Source organism: Protopterus annectens, chromosome 14.part0, assembly GCF_019279795.1.
Source record: "Protopterus annectens isolate FY-2018-M chromosome 14.part0, PAN1.0, whole genome shotgun sequence".
Taxonomy (NCBI): domain Eukaryota; kingdom Metazoa; phylum Chordata; order Ceratodontiformes; family Protopteridae; genus Protopterus; species Protopterus annectens.
The window spans coordinates 427560627-427572962 of NC_056748.1; the positions used below are offsets into that span (position 1 = coordinate 427560627).

At 41.9% G+C, this 12336-nt stretch overlaps 1 protein-coding gene across 1 annotated transcript in view; it reads right to left on the reverse strand.

Moving 5' to 3' along the window:
- ZRANB1 (zinc finger RANBP2-type containing 1) overlaps window positions 1-12336 on the reverse strand; it is a 1697020-nt gene that overhangs the window by 1184043 nt on the left and 500641 nt on the right. Inside the window, exon 3 of the mRNA XM_044056199.1 lies at window positions 10526-10713. Within this exon, the coding sequence (XP_043912134.1) occupies window positions 10526-10713 (188 nt within the window). The remainder of the gene's footprint in view (window positions 1-10525; window positions 10714-12336) is intronic.

Sequence of the window (12336 nt, forward strand, 5' to 3'; positions counted from 1 at the left end):
TAGAATCAGAGTAATCCTGGCTTTCCCAGTGAAAATGCTCCCTAAGAGTATGCAAGGTTTCACCAAAAGAGAAATCCTCTGGAGGGGAAGCAGAGGGAATAGAGTCCTCTTCATCAGAATCCTCATAGGTAGATAAGGGTAAATCCTGGTCATCAGAACAAACAGAAATTTCAGAAACCTGATCAGAAGTATCAAGCACATTCAGTCCTAGGTCTCTTAGAAAGGGAAGGTTGGCTTCCCCTGATTAATGTAATAAGGTCTTCAACCATCCTTATTTGTTTTTTAGGCATAGAGGCCTGACCATGCAGTCTGGGCGTCAGTTTTCTAAGCATGGTTCGAGTTTTAGGCCTTGAAGAAGAAGATGGCGTCGGTTTAACATATAATTCAGTACTCCTGAATGCACCCTCAGAAGCCGGTGCCTGCACAGTGGCTCCGGACCCATCCAAGGTAGAGACATCCGCAGGTTCCACAGTTGAAGCATCTTGCGGCATACCGGACTCCAAATGAGCCTAAGTAGAGGCCTGCGAATCTGAAGTAGCAAGTATCAGGGGCTGCAAAAGTGCCTCACTGAGTACCGGCGAACTGGCGACTAGCTTAGGCGAAGCGTCGTTGGCAGCTTTGGAACTAGGCGGCCTGTCTCTGTCTTTGTGTTTTTTCGGAATGTCAGTAGACGGGTGGTTTACCGAAGACATATCTGGATAATTGAACAGAGTACAAACATATTTAGATGCGTAAATATACCGACGACAAATAGTTTGTTGTTTAAATAAGGCATAAAACCGGCAGCAAGGTACGTAGTGGTCAGGGGTTAGGTAAGGAATACAGTATGAATGAAAATCTGTTTGAGGCATTTGCTTTCCATAAGAAATACAATTAATGACTTTTACTGACATCGGCTTAGAGCAACGGGGTACTTGGCTTTAGTCGAAGACTTCGGTTCTGAAACTCAAAAACGAAAATTTCAGGAGTTGGCCGACCAGCACTTGCAAACTGCTTCTGCTTCGGGCACCGCATGGCAAGAAAGACTGATGTAATGGCGTTGGCTGCATGCTTTATACCCCTGACTATCTGACATCACGGAAGATGAGACAGCAACCGACGCAGGACCCAAGACTTTGATAATCAGGCCGACTGAGAGCTACTGCAAGAAGATAACCCAAATGTGATGACTGCAACAGTGAAACATGAACATCATACCAGTCAGTCAGTTGAAGCCGATTGAAAATAAGGTGTACTAAACTCTCCATGTCTTGTGAAAGTGGATCCAGTCTCTGAGGACACTTGTGGTAATTACCCTTGAAGTCTGTAAAAAGAGAGAGAACCAATACTGCCTGGGCCAAAAAAAAAGAGTAACCACAATGACTTTTGGGAAGTTCATCTGCATCTTCAGAATTACTCTGGATATCAATGGAAAGAATGGAAAGGCTTAAAGGAAGACTCCAGTGCAAGGGAATGAAAATGCATCTGTTTTACAGGCTTGCCTGCAAGGATTCCTGGAGCAGAATTTTTGTTGTCTGCTTTGAAAGAAGGCAAACAGATCCCACTTGAGGTGTGCCATACAACTGTTCCAACTCCTGGAAGACCCCCTCGTTCAGCTTCTCTTGGTGAGGATCTGCCTTGGTGTGGCTCAGCTTATCTGTCACTATGTTTTCTTCCAGCAAAATGTAAGATGTTGCAGGGTTAAGGAGTACTGTAGCGCTACCTCTCAAGTCATCACAGCTAGCTTGCATACCCTGGTTGTTTATGTACCTTAAGATCATGGGATAGTATGTACATCACCTGATGGACATAAGTGATGGTAAGATTTCAAAGCATGGATCCAAATTAACCCCCAGGTCTTGAACCTTTACCCACATGGAAACTGCCCCCCCTCCCCCCACAACAGGACACCGATGCCAAAAGACCTCTCATACTTTCACAATTAATCAGGATAAACTTCAAATGAGTCTGACAGTTTAAAATCCTAAAAATCAAAGATGCAAACACACTTTTATCCCAACCATATCAAACGTCTTCCCCATCCTTCGCAGGAGATCGACTATAATTAATAAAATACTTAGCAGCAGGTGGATGTACTAACGCTACAGCTACTGGGTCAGACCTGGGATTGATTTATAAAACCTTGAAAGACTGAGGGAACTTTATACAATCTATTTTTTTACAGACAGCAGTCTGTCAGGGAAATTGCAGGCCATGACAATAACCTCCGCCAAGGCTGAAAGAACTGGTGGGTTAGTTTAATTTCTGGAAATTTCAGTTGCAACATATTAGAATTTTTGATTAAGGACTGACAGACTTCAGTATTCTCCCACTGATAACAGTGATTCATCCTGGAAACCGTCTTACAGAAAAATCTTTCACAAGGAGAATCAGATACCACACACTCATCAAAATCTGAGCTGAAAACCTGAGGGGGAAAAAAAAAAACTGCATCTGTCCCCTCATAATTCCTATACAGATCCCATTTCTTGGGCCTCTTAAGGTAGAGGAATACCTTCTTCTTTTACCAAAAATTGTCTTATAAGAAGGGTTAAGAGCATGTACAAGATCCAAAGCCAAACCAAAAAAAAACACTAATGTCCACAGTAACTGACACAGAAGAAAAATGCTTAGATGTCTCTGTCTTTTTGACAGGAATTTATGAAAAACTTGACACAGAATTGGCAGCAACAAATTTCCCCAGGAGTAGGCACAACAATTTGGCTAAGCAGGAGCAGATTCCCTGCCCCTTTTCCCATGACCTCTCCTGTCCCCTGAGAGGAGCCCAACAGCTACAGAGAATGCAGCTAACCCCCAGACCGTGGCGGCTGTATGGACTACCCCAGAGGTATCCAAAGAAATATAGGAGCGGGGTCTGTAGAACCAGCTTTGGCCACAGCCGAGTCACTCACCTGCAGCTTAGGCAAATTACCAGCCTGCTGTTATGGCAAAAGCTGCTCAACAATCTTTTTCTTTTTGTGTCTGAAGAAAGGTCTGTCTGAGGGACCAGGACTTTGTTCCATGGTCAAGGTGAAAATGGTGCTTGTTTCCTGGAGAAGCTTAGCAGCAATAGTCATTAAAACAGGAAAGTAACAAAAAGTAACTTTTTCCCCAAACACAGTATAACAATACTAAACACTTTCTCCAGCCCCCAAAAAGTAAACCAGTCACAGTTTCTGCATAGAAAACAGCTTTAAACAACGTTTTACCCCAAAAGTAAAAAGAGCACTCCTCTTTAAAAGTATGTAAAAGCCACAAGATACAAAAAAAAAAACACTTTTTCCTAGTTAAAAAGTACTTCTTTTTAAGAAAAACTAAGTAAAAAAAAAAAGCAATGAGGAAGGTTTTTCCCCCGAAGGGAACTTATCTGCCCAGCAATGGAGAAGCATTAGACAACCACTAATCTTTGCAAGCCTGCAGAGGAGCACTCTTCTCAGTGTCAGGAAAGTTCAGTGTTAGTCAGCTCAGCTTGAGCTTACTAAAAGCTTGGGTGCGTGGACGGTGCCTGAAGCTTTAGAAGCATCCTATGTAGGATATAACCCATAAAGCTAAGGCTAATGTAGCAGTGACCCACATGAAAAACATCGGAACAGCAAAACAATAACGGACATATCTGCCGATGAAGGATAAATAAAACACATCAGTAACAGGAGGCATCATTTGTCCTATAACAGCAGGATCTATCCAAACCTTACCTTACACCAACAAAGACCCACATTTATCAGACGGCTGTTTCTCAAGACCTTTATCGGGCACTAATTTGTTCTTAGACTAACAACTTAAAATAAATAAAAAAAATCCATGAACACTTGTTTTTTTCTTACCTGAATATCAAAACAAAAATAAAATTTAAGTACATCTTAATTTGAAAATATTTTGAATTAAGACAAGTAGACAAATCATAAAACAGAGTAACCAAGAGTCAGACCAAGAAGAAAATAACTTCTGTCCAGAAGCACCTCTAAAATTGAAGCAGATTAAGAGTGGATTTGTAAAAAGAAACCTAGCTGTCATACTTTTCAAAACTATACTCCTTGTCAAAATAAAAAAAAAGACACCAAAATATGTGCATCATAAAAAGGAATCGGTCTTCTGTCTTAGAAACCACTTCTACAAAAAAATGCAACTGAAGTGAGCTAAACCAGTGACACTTTTAAAAAGAAGCCTCAATAAAAATGTGGTGCTATTACCATTTACTGGAACTGCTTAACACAAATACCAAAACTGTGGAAAGAAAAGTCTGATGGACACAACCTAATGCATCATCAGTGAACTACACATTGAAAGAAGCCAAAAAAAAAGGTGACTCATTTTCAAAGCAGCAGAACTATATTCTCAAGAAAAAAGGAGGCAACTCTAGCTCAGGGGTGGAGCTATCTGCTTTAGTTTCTGACCACTGGAAAGGGACGAGACTAGAGAGTGGCATCCTTTATAAAAGATTTTCAAAGTTCTCCCAAATATATTTTTCTAAAAGGGCTTAAATGATCTTTAACACAAAGTGCGACCATTAAAAACATCCCATATCTAGCAGACTTAACGGCATTCAAGGCCACAACACTAAAATCAAGTGAACAATCCAACATCAGCTAAGTGCAAAAGTTTTAAAAGTAAAACAAGATGGTATAAGAATACTAAAAAACTTTCAGAAAGTACAGTTGTGTACACTTACCATAAATGTAGATGTTCGAGTGCATTCACTGTTGCAGTCATTACATTTGGGTAATCCTGCTGGCAGGTTGCCCTCAGTCGGCCTGAATTCCAAAGTCCTGGGTCCTGCGTCGGCTGCTGTCGCCCCTTCCCTGATGTCAGGTTGTCAGGGGTATAAAAGATGCAGCCGACGCCATTTTCTTTAGTTTTTCTTTCCCCAGATGTCAGGTACCCCCTAAAAGGGTAGACAATATATATATATATATATATATATATATATATATATATATATATATATAAATACATGCACCAATATAAACTTTGCCTTCATCTACAAGCAAATACACCACACAGGTTGTATAAATCAGAGAAGGAAAGATAGGTTCCATCAGAAGAAAAGGGGGATGGCGGGTGGGTAACCTGGACTGCAACAGTGAATACACTCGAACATCTACATCTACATTTATGGTAAGTGTACACAACTGTACTATGTTCTTCGTGTTTCACTGTTGCAGTCATTACATTTGGGTAGATTCCCAAAGCTAAGGTTGGGAGGCTGGAGCTAAACAGCATTAGGGGCGGCTATGAGACCCTACAGAACTGCAGTGGCAAAGCCTGCCCTGGATTTAGAGTAGAGTAGCAGATGATAGTGTTTTGTAAGTGTGCAATGAACTCAAGTAGCTGCCTCTAAAATGTCCTTGGTTGGTACTCCTCTGAGAAAGGCTGCTGAAGTGGCTGCAGCTCTGGTGGAATGTGGCTTAATGCCCTTAGGCACTGGCTTTCCATGGTATAAGTAGCAGAAACGAATGCAGTGACCTATCCATTTTGAAATAGTCTGCTTTGAGATAGCCTTTCCTTGTGATCCTGCAAGCATTAGTAATTGCTCTGTTTTTCTGAAAACTTTGGTTCTGTCCAAGTAGAATCTAAGCTGCCTGTGTTGTTCTGTGGATTTGGATAAAAAGTTGGTAGATGAATGGTTTGGTTGAGAGCTACACTGGACACCACTTTAGGCATAAATGTTGGGTTTGTCCTCAGGGAGACACTGTCCGGATAAAAAATGATAAAAGGTTCCACAACCATGAGTGCCTGCAGCTCTGAAACTCGTCTTGCAGAAGTTATTGCTAGGAGCAGAGCTGTTTTCCAAGATAAAAACTTTAAATCAGCAGTAGCAGCTGGATCAAAAGGAGGCAGGCTGAGTTTTTCCAAGACATAGTTGAGGTCCCATGCAGGCAATGGTGACTGCCTTGGAGGCCTTAAATTTTTGGCTCCTCTGAGGTACTGTTTTAATAAGGGATGAGAAAAGATTGGTGGCTCTGCATTGTAATGAGCAGAAATGGCAGAGGCATGAATTTTAATAGATGAGAAAGATGGGCCTTTGTCCAGCATCTCAGTTAAGTATTGTAAAATCTGAGGAATATTTGGCACAGCTGTATCTGTTCCTTGTGCCTGGTTCCAAGCACAGAATCTCTTCCATTTACCAGCATAAGATTTTCTAGTACTAGGCCTTCTGGCTTCTAAAATGACATCCATCACAGCTTTGATGAGAGGTGCGTTTTGTATGACTACATTATCCGCCATGCTGCCAGGTTTAAAGTCCTGAGCTGGCTGTGTAGGATCTGATTGTTTTGCTGGGACAGTAGATGCGGTAATTGTGGTAGGGTCCAAGCTGGGCATTGAGACAAACTCCTTGATATTGGGTACCAATGCTGGAGGGGCCAGTCTGGTGCAATCAGTATCATCTTTGGCTTCTCCTGTCTGACGTTTAGGAGTACCTTGGGGAGGAGAGGCAGAGGGGGAAAGGCATACACGGATAGTTTTTTTTCCAGCTGAAGGATAGGGCGTCCACTTTCCATGCTTGTCTATGATAAATCCTTGTGCAGAATCTCTGTAGTTGGTAGTTGTGAGGGGAGGCAAACAGATCTATGTCCGGGCATCCCCATTTCCTTGTTATCATGCTGAAGACTTGTGGATCCAGCTGCCACTCGTGGGGATCCATGATGTTTCTGCTTAGTTCGTCTGCCAGAGTATTTTTCCTTCCTGGCAGGAACTGTGCCTGCAGATGTACCTGGTAAGTCAATGCTGTGTCCCACAAAGTCATGGCTAGTCTGCAAAGGGGTTAAGAAAGTGTGTCCCCCTGCTTGTTTATATACCACATGAACGTGGTGTTGTCTGTCTATCGGTAGTTGTCCTGGCTGAAGAAGGTCCTTGAAGGCTGTCAGGGCATTTTGAACAGCTAGCATCTCTTTCTGATTGATATGTAGATGCATTTGGTTTGAGGTCTATGTTCCCTGAATGCATTTTCCTGCCATGTGGGCCCCCCAGGCATAATCTGACACATTTGTTGTTAGTGTTTGCCTGGCTGGGGGTAATGTGAATGGCTGTCCCTTGTTTTGGTGACAAGCCTTTGCCCACCATCGAAACTCCTGTTGCAGGCAGGGAATGAGAGTAATTATAGTTTCCATGCTGTGGCAATGTTGAGTCCAAACACTTTTTAGGTACCATTGAAGTTTCCTCATATGCAGTCTTGCATATGGAATTAGGATGCAGGATGCCATGAAACCCAAAGCCTGCAGAATTTTTCTTGCAGATAAATGGGCCTTTGTTGCTAACATTTTGAAGTAGGTAGTCAGTTGTCTTTGTTTGTCTGGCTTGAGATAAGCCATCTGGGCAGTTGTATTTAAGCTTGCACCCAGGAATATTATCGCTTGAGAGGGTACTAGTTTTGATTTCTTTTTGTTGACTGTGTACCCTAGGCATGTTAAAAGTTTTTTCACAAACGTCAGACGCTGTAGAAAAATGTCCTTGTTCTCTGCTTGAATCAGACAGTCGTCCAAGTAAGGATATATTTGTAGTCCTCTTTGCCTGAAGAATGCAATTACTGGTGCCAGGCACTTTGTAAGGACCCTGGGCGCAGTAGATAAGCCAAAGGGCAGTGCAGAGAATTGGTAATGCATTGAGCCAGCCTTGAATCTGAGGTATCTTCTGCATATTTGTCTTACTGGGACATGCAGGTATGCCTCTTTTAGGTCTAAAGTTACAAGCCAAGCGTTTTTGCCCAGCATGGGCAGTAGTTGCTGCAAAGTCAACATTTTGAATTTTGGTATATCCAGGAATGTATTCAGAATATATAGGTCCAGTATTGGCCTCCAGACTTGTCCTTTCTGGGTACCAAAAACAGTCTTGAGTAAAATCCTTGTCCCCGCTCTTGCTCTGGCACTTGATGAATGGCCCTCATGTCCATGAGGGATGAGACTTCTTTTTGTGCCTCTGCCCATTGATTTTTTGGCAGATCTGGCCAGCCGATTGTCTTTGGCAGGGTTGTAGCCTTGGGACACGATATTTAGAACCCACTTGTCCTGGGTTATAATGTGCCAGTTTTGAGAAAAAAGTGCTAATTTTCCCCCTAAAGGTGCTGCCAGGAAATAAGTGCTTGGTGCAGGCAGGGGGAAGTCATTGGGACTGTTTCCTGTAAGGTTGTGATTTGTCTTCTCCACTTTTGGAGGTAGAAGCACCCCATTGCTTTGACCTGTATGAACCTTGAGCCTGGGTTCTGCCTCTAGGGTGCCTGGGTCTACCCTTTTGAGGTCTGTCTGATACTGGAAAGGACCAATTCGTTGTTGGCCAGTGTCTACTAAACCTAGGTGGCTGTACTTGTAAGAAATCTTTGACCGTTTGCATAGATTTAGCCTTGTCCTCCATTTTCTTTAACACCTCTTCTGCCTTAACATCAAACAAGAATCATGCTGTAAAGGTGCATCTAATAATTTAACTTTAACATGATCTGGCAGATTTTGTTCCTTTAGCCAAGCATGCCTTCTAATTACAGAACAAGTAACTGCGGCCCTGCAGGAGGCCTCTAAAGAATCAAAACCACATTGCAAAGTACGCTTTCCAACTTGTTCAGCTGCATGCAATATATCCTGCATTTCCTTATTTTCTGCACATTCAGAATTTAACAACATTTTCTGTTTAAGCCATGACATGTTGCTGGTATTTGAGCATATGAAACTGACAGTTTAAGGCCCTTATAGCCAAGGTGGCAGATGTGTAAACCTTTTTCCCCATCTATCCAGTGCCCTAGAAGGGGTAGGGTTTTTTGAAGCGGAAGCCTTAACACCCTTGGGACCCTGAGAAATAGTTTCCGGGTCTGCAGCAGGGTTTTCAAAAATGAATTCATGCGAGTCAGGTACCCTGTAATATCTGTCAGGCTTAACAGGAGCTGGAGGCAAGGAGTCAGGGGTAAGGCTTGACTCCGAATGATCATCTACAATGTCTAACACAGGAGGGATGTCTAGTGGCTTGTGATAAGGTAGTAAAAGGAAATCCCTGAGCCTCTTTTTAGACTCTGAAAAATCTTGGCTCTCCCAGTGGAAATGCTCCCTCATGGTATGCAAGGTTTCCCCAAAAGAATAATCCTCAGGAGGAGAAGCTGAAGGTATGGATTCTTCAGCATCAGAATCCTCAAAGGGGGGAAAAGAATATTCCTGATCAGAAGAGGAATCAGAAGAAATGGAAACCTGATCTGAAAATTCATAGTCAATCTCTTGCCTAGGCCTTTTATCAGGAGGGGGATGGGAACCCCTGATCAAGGTAATCAAGTCTTCGGCCATTTGAGCATTTGTTTTTTGGGCATGGAGGTCTGTCCATGTGGCTCTTGAGGTTGCTTCTTTGTCATTGAAGGTGCTTTAGTCTTTGCCTTTGAAGTCGGTTTAATGTATAGGTGTTTGGGTCAGAATACACCCTCAGAAGCTGGTGCCTGCTCAGCGGCTCCGGACCCATCTGAAGGATTAATATCAGAGGCTCCAATACTTTGAGTTTCCAGTGGCATGGCCGACTTCATGTGGGATTCAGTAGCGGTCGTCAGGGGCTGCGAAAGCGCCTCACGGAGAACCAGCGAACCGGCGACTGGCTTAAGAGAAGCCTTGTCGTCGGTTTTGGGCCTCGGCTGCCTTTCTTTTTCTTTGCATTTTTTTCTGAACTCCGGTAGTCGGATGGCTTTCCGACGACATTTCTGGATAATTAAATCTGCACCCAAAGCAATTTAAAGCATAATCATACCAACGCTTAATAGTGCATTGGTTAAATCTAGCACAAAACCGACAACCCAGAAAATTATGATCAGGGCCTAGGCAAGGAATACAGTAAGAATGAAAGTCCTTATGAGGTATTTGCTTCCCACAAGAAATACAATTATTAACTTTTTCTGACATCGGTTCTGGAGCAAGAAAAAAGTTTCCCCAACGTGTTACTTAGCTTTATGGAAGACTTCGGATCTGAAATTCGAACTCAAAATTCTCAGGAGTCAGCCGACCGGCACTTGCGAACTGCTTCTGCTTCAGGCACCACGCGGCAAGAAAGACTAAAGAAAATGGCGTTGGCTGCATCTTTTATACCCCTGACGACCTGAGTCAGGGAAGAGGCGACAGCAGCTGACGCAGGACCCAGGACTTTGGAATTCAGGCCGACTGAGGGAAACCTGCCAGCAGGATTACCCAAATGTAATGTCTGCAACAGTGAAACACGAAGAACATCACGCAAGACAAAATAAATCTATGTTTCTGATGACCTCATAGGCAAATGAGGACAAAATCCAAGGAAGAGAACCTTACGCAGAAGAAAATGAAATACAGCATATACAATGATGGGGACACATGAAAATAAAGCACAAAGAACCAGTTTATACTGATTCGAAAATATTTTACACAAAAACAGCAAAGGAAATCTAAATGCACAGATCAAAATGTTTTACAGAATGCAGTGACAGACATTAGCACTGTTAGTAAAGAAAACTTTGAAATTAAAACTGCTCTTTTTATACAAAAGAGAAAAATAAAGCATGATTAGATTCCTGCAGAGCAACTATGCTGTTTGTGTTTAAAGACTGTCCTATAAAACTTACCTCTGTGAGTAAAACTGCTAGCATGTCTTGTCTCTGAAAACGAATAGCTAAGTGCACCAGTGTATAGCCAACATCGAATGCGGAAGGGCGATTAAGCAAGCGAACTTCATCTGCTGTAAGCTGTCGAGCAATGTCACCTCCTGCAGACTTGTAAGCTTCCACTGCTGTTAAGTCCTCTTCTACAACACCTGTGAGGAAAATAATCACATCATTTAATAGTCATTAGCTGTTAAACTGCTTAATTTTAATCTGAGCTTTGACAACGCAAGAAAAATAAGTAGTCACTACAGTAATGTATGATTTTTTTAATCAAATAATGAATACTCTTAATTCAACCTACAGCTGAGTGTTACTTTTGTTCACTTCAAATGGAAAGACTACCGAATCAGATGAAATGCTCATTACTTAAAAACTGAAACATCTCCAATTTGTCACTGCTGAAATTATTTCCAGAATTAATATGGTGTACAGCTATACAGTTTTACTAAAAAGAAATATGAATAAAATTCAGTTAAATAGTATGAAACCATTCTTGCACTGCAGTTTGAGACAGTAATGCAGCAGAATAAACCATTTTAAAATGATTAAGCAATAATCCACAACTATGTGTGAGTATATATCAAGATTTAGCCACTGCTGGTGTGGTTTGATCACAAGGGTGAAGCCACAGTGATCGAACAAAGCCAGCCACTGGTTAAATCCTTATATAGCCACATATAGAAGTGGACTGCTACTATACAATATTACTTAAGGAAGTATTTACCTTTCTTAATTAATGTGTTTCTATAAGGCACTTTAGTCTCCTTCCCTACTGTCTTCTCTTTGCTGAAGTACTGCGCATGTGTATGAAACTTAAACTGCCATGTTTGCATAGTACATCAGTGCAAGAGAACTAATGGAGAAAGGAACATCTCTGTTGCTTTTTTTTTTTTTTTTGTAACTATTAAGAAAAATAGAAAATTTTACTGCGGGCATCTCAAAAATACAAGAAGCAAATCAGGTACATTTTCGTTTCTACAGTTTTTTGCAGAACATACTACATTTCTCTTATTTTGATGTGTCCTCTGTATAAAATGCTGTTATCCAGCATATTCTAATGGAAAGTAGGCTCAATAGGATTTTAGTGACTAAACATTTTTCTACCAGTGTATGCTCAACTTATAAAGGACATATTGGTTGGGCTGTCCAATCAGTGTGCTCGTTTCTTAATACAAATGATCCTGTATCATTCAACATTATGCACCCAACTGAAAATTTACATAGTTTCAGAAGAGCTGTCACTAGCAGACCAATGAAAACAGACTTTACTGGATTAAAAAAAGGCATTTTGCTTAAGAGAAAGTCAACCACACTGCTTTCATAAGCCTTGTTGGAATATTGAGATGCTTCTCAGACTTGGGACAAGAAATATTCTGCAGTAAAACCCCTTTCCCCGCTGGTCTAGAGGAACAACCTGAATGATACCTTGGTTGGAAAGTTGAGCCAGCAACAGAGGAAACAGATGCAATTGACTGGAGGGAGGCTAAGGTATCCCCTGAAAGGGAGGAAGAGTCTTCCAAGTCATAAAGTACCATTTTTCAATAATTAAAATCACCCAGGAATCCTGAGTGGTTTCCTTCCATGCCAACAGGGAAAGAGAAAGGTGAATAGACAAAGTAGTATGACTTGGAAGAGGGAGCTGAACGTCACAGAGAACTTTGCCAGGGCTGAAAGAGCTGTTGAGGAGAAGGAGCAGAAGCAACAACCTCAGACTTTTGGGGTCCCCTGGAAGACTTACATGGCGTAGTTCCAGGAGTGACAGAACAGGAGGA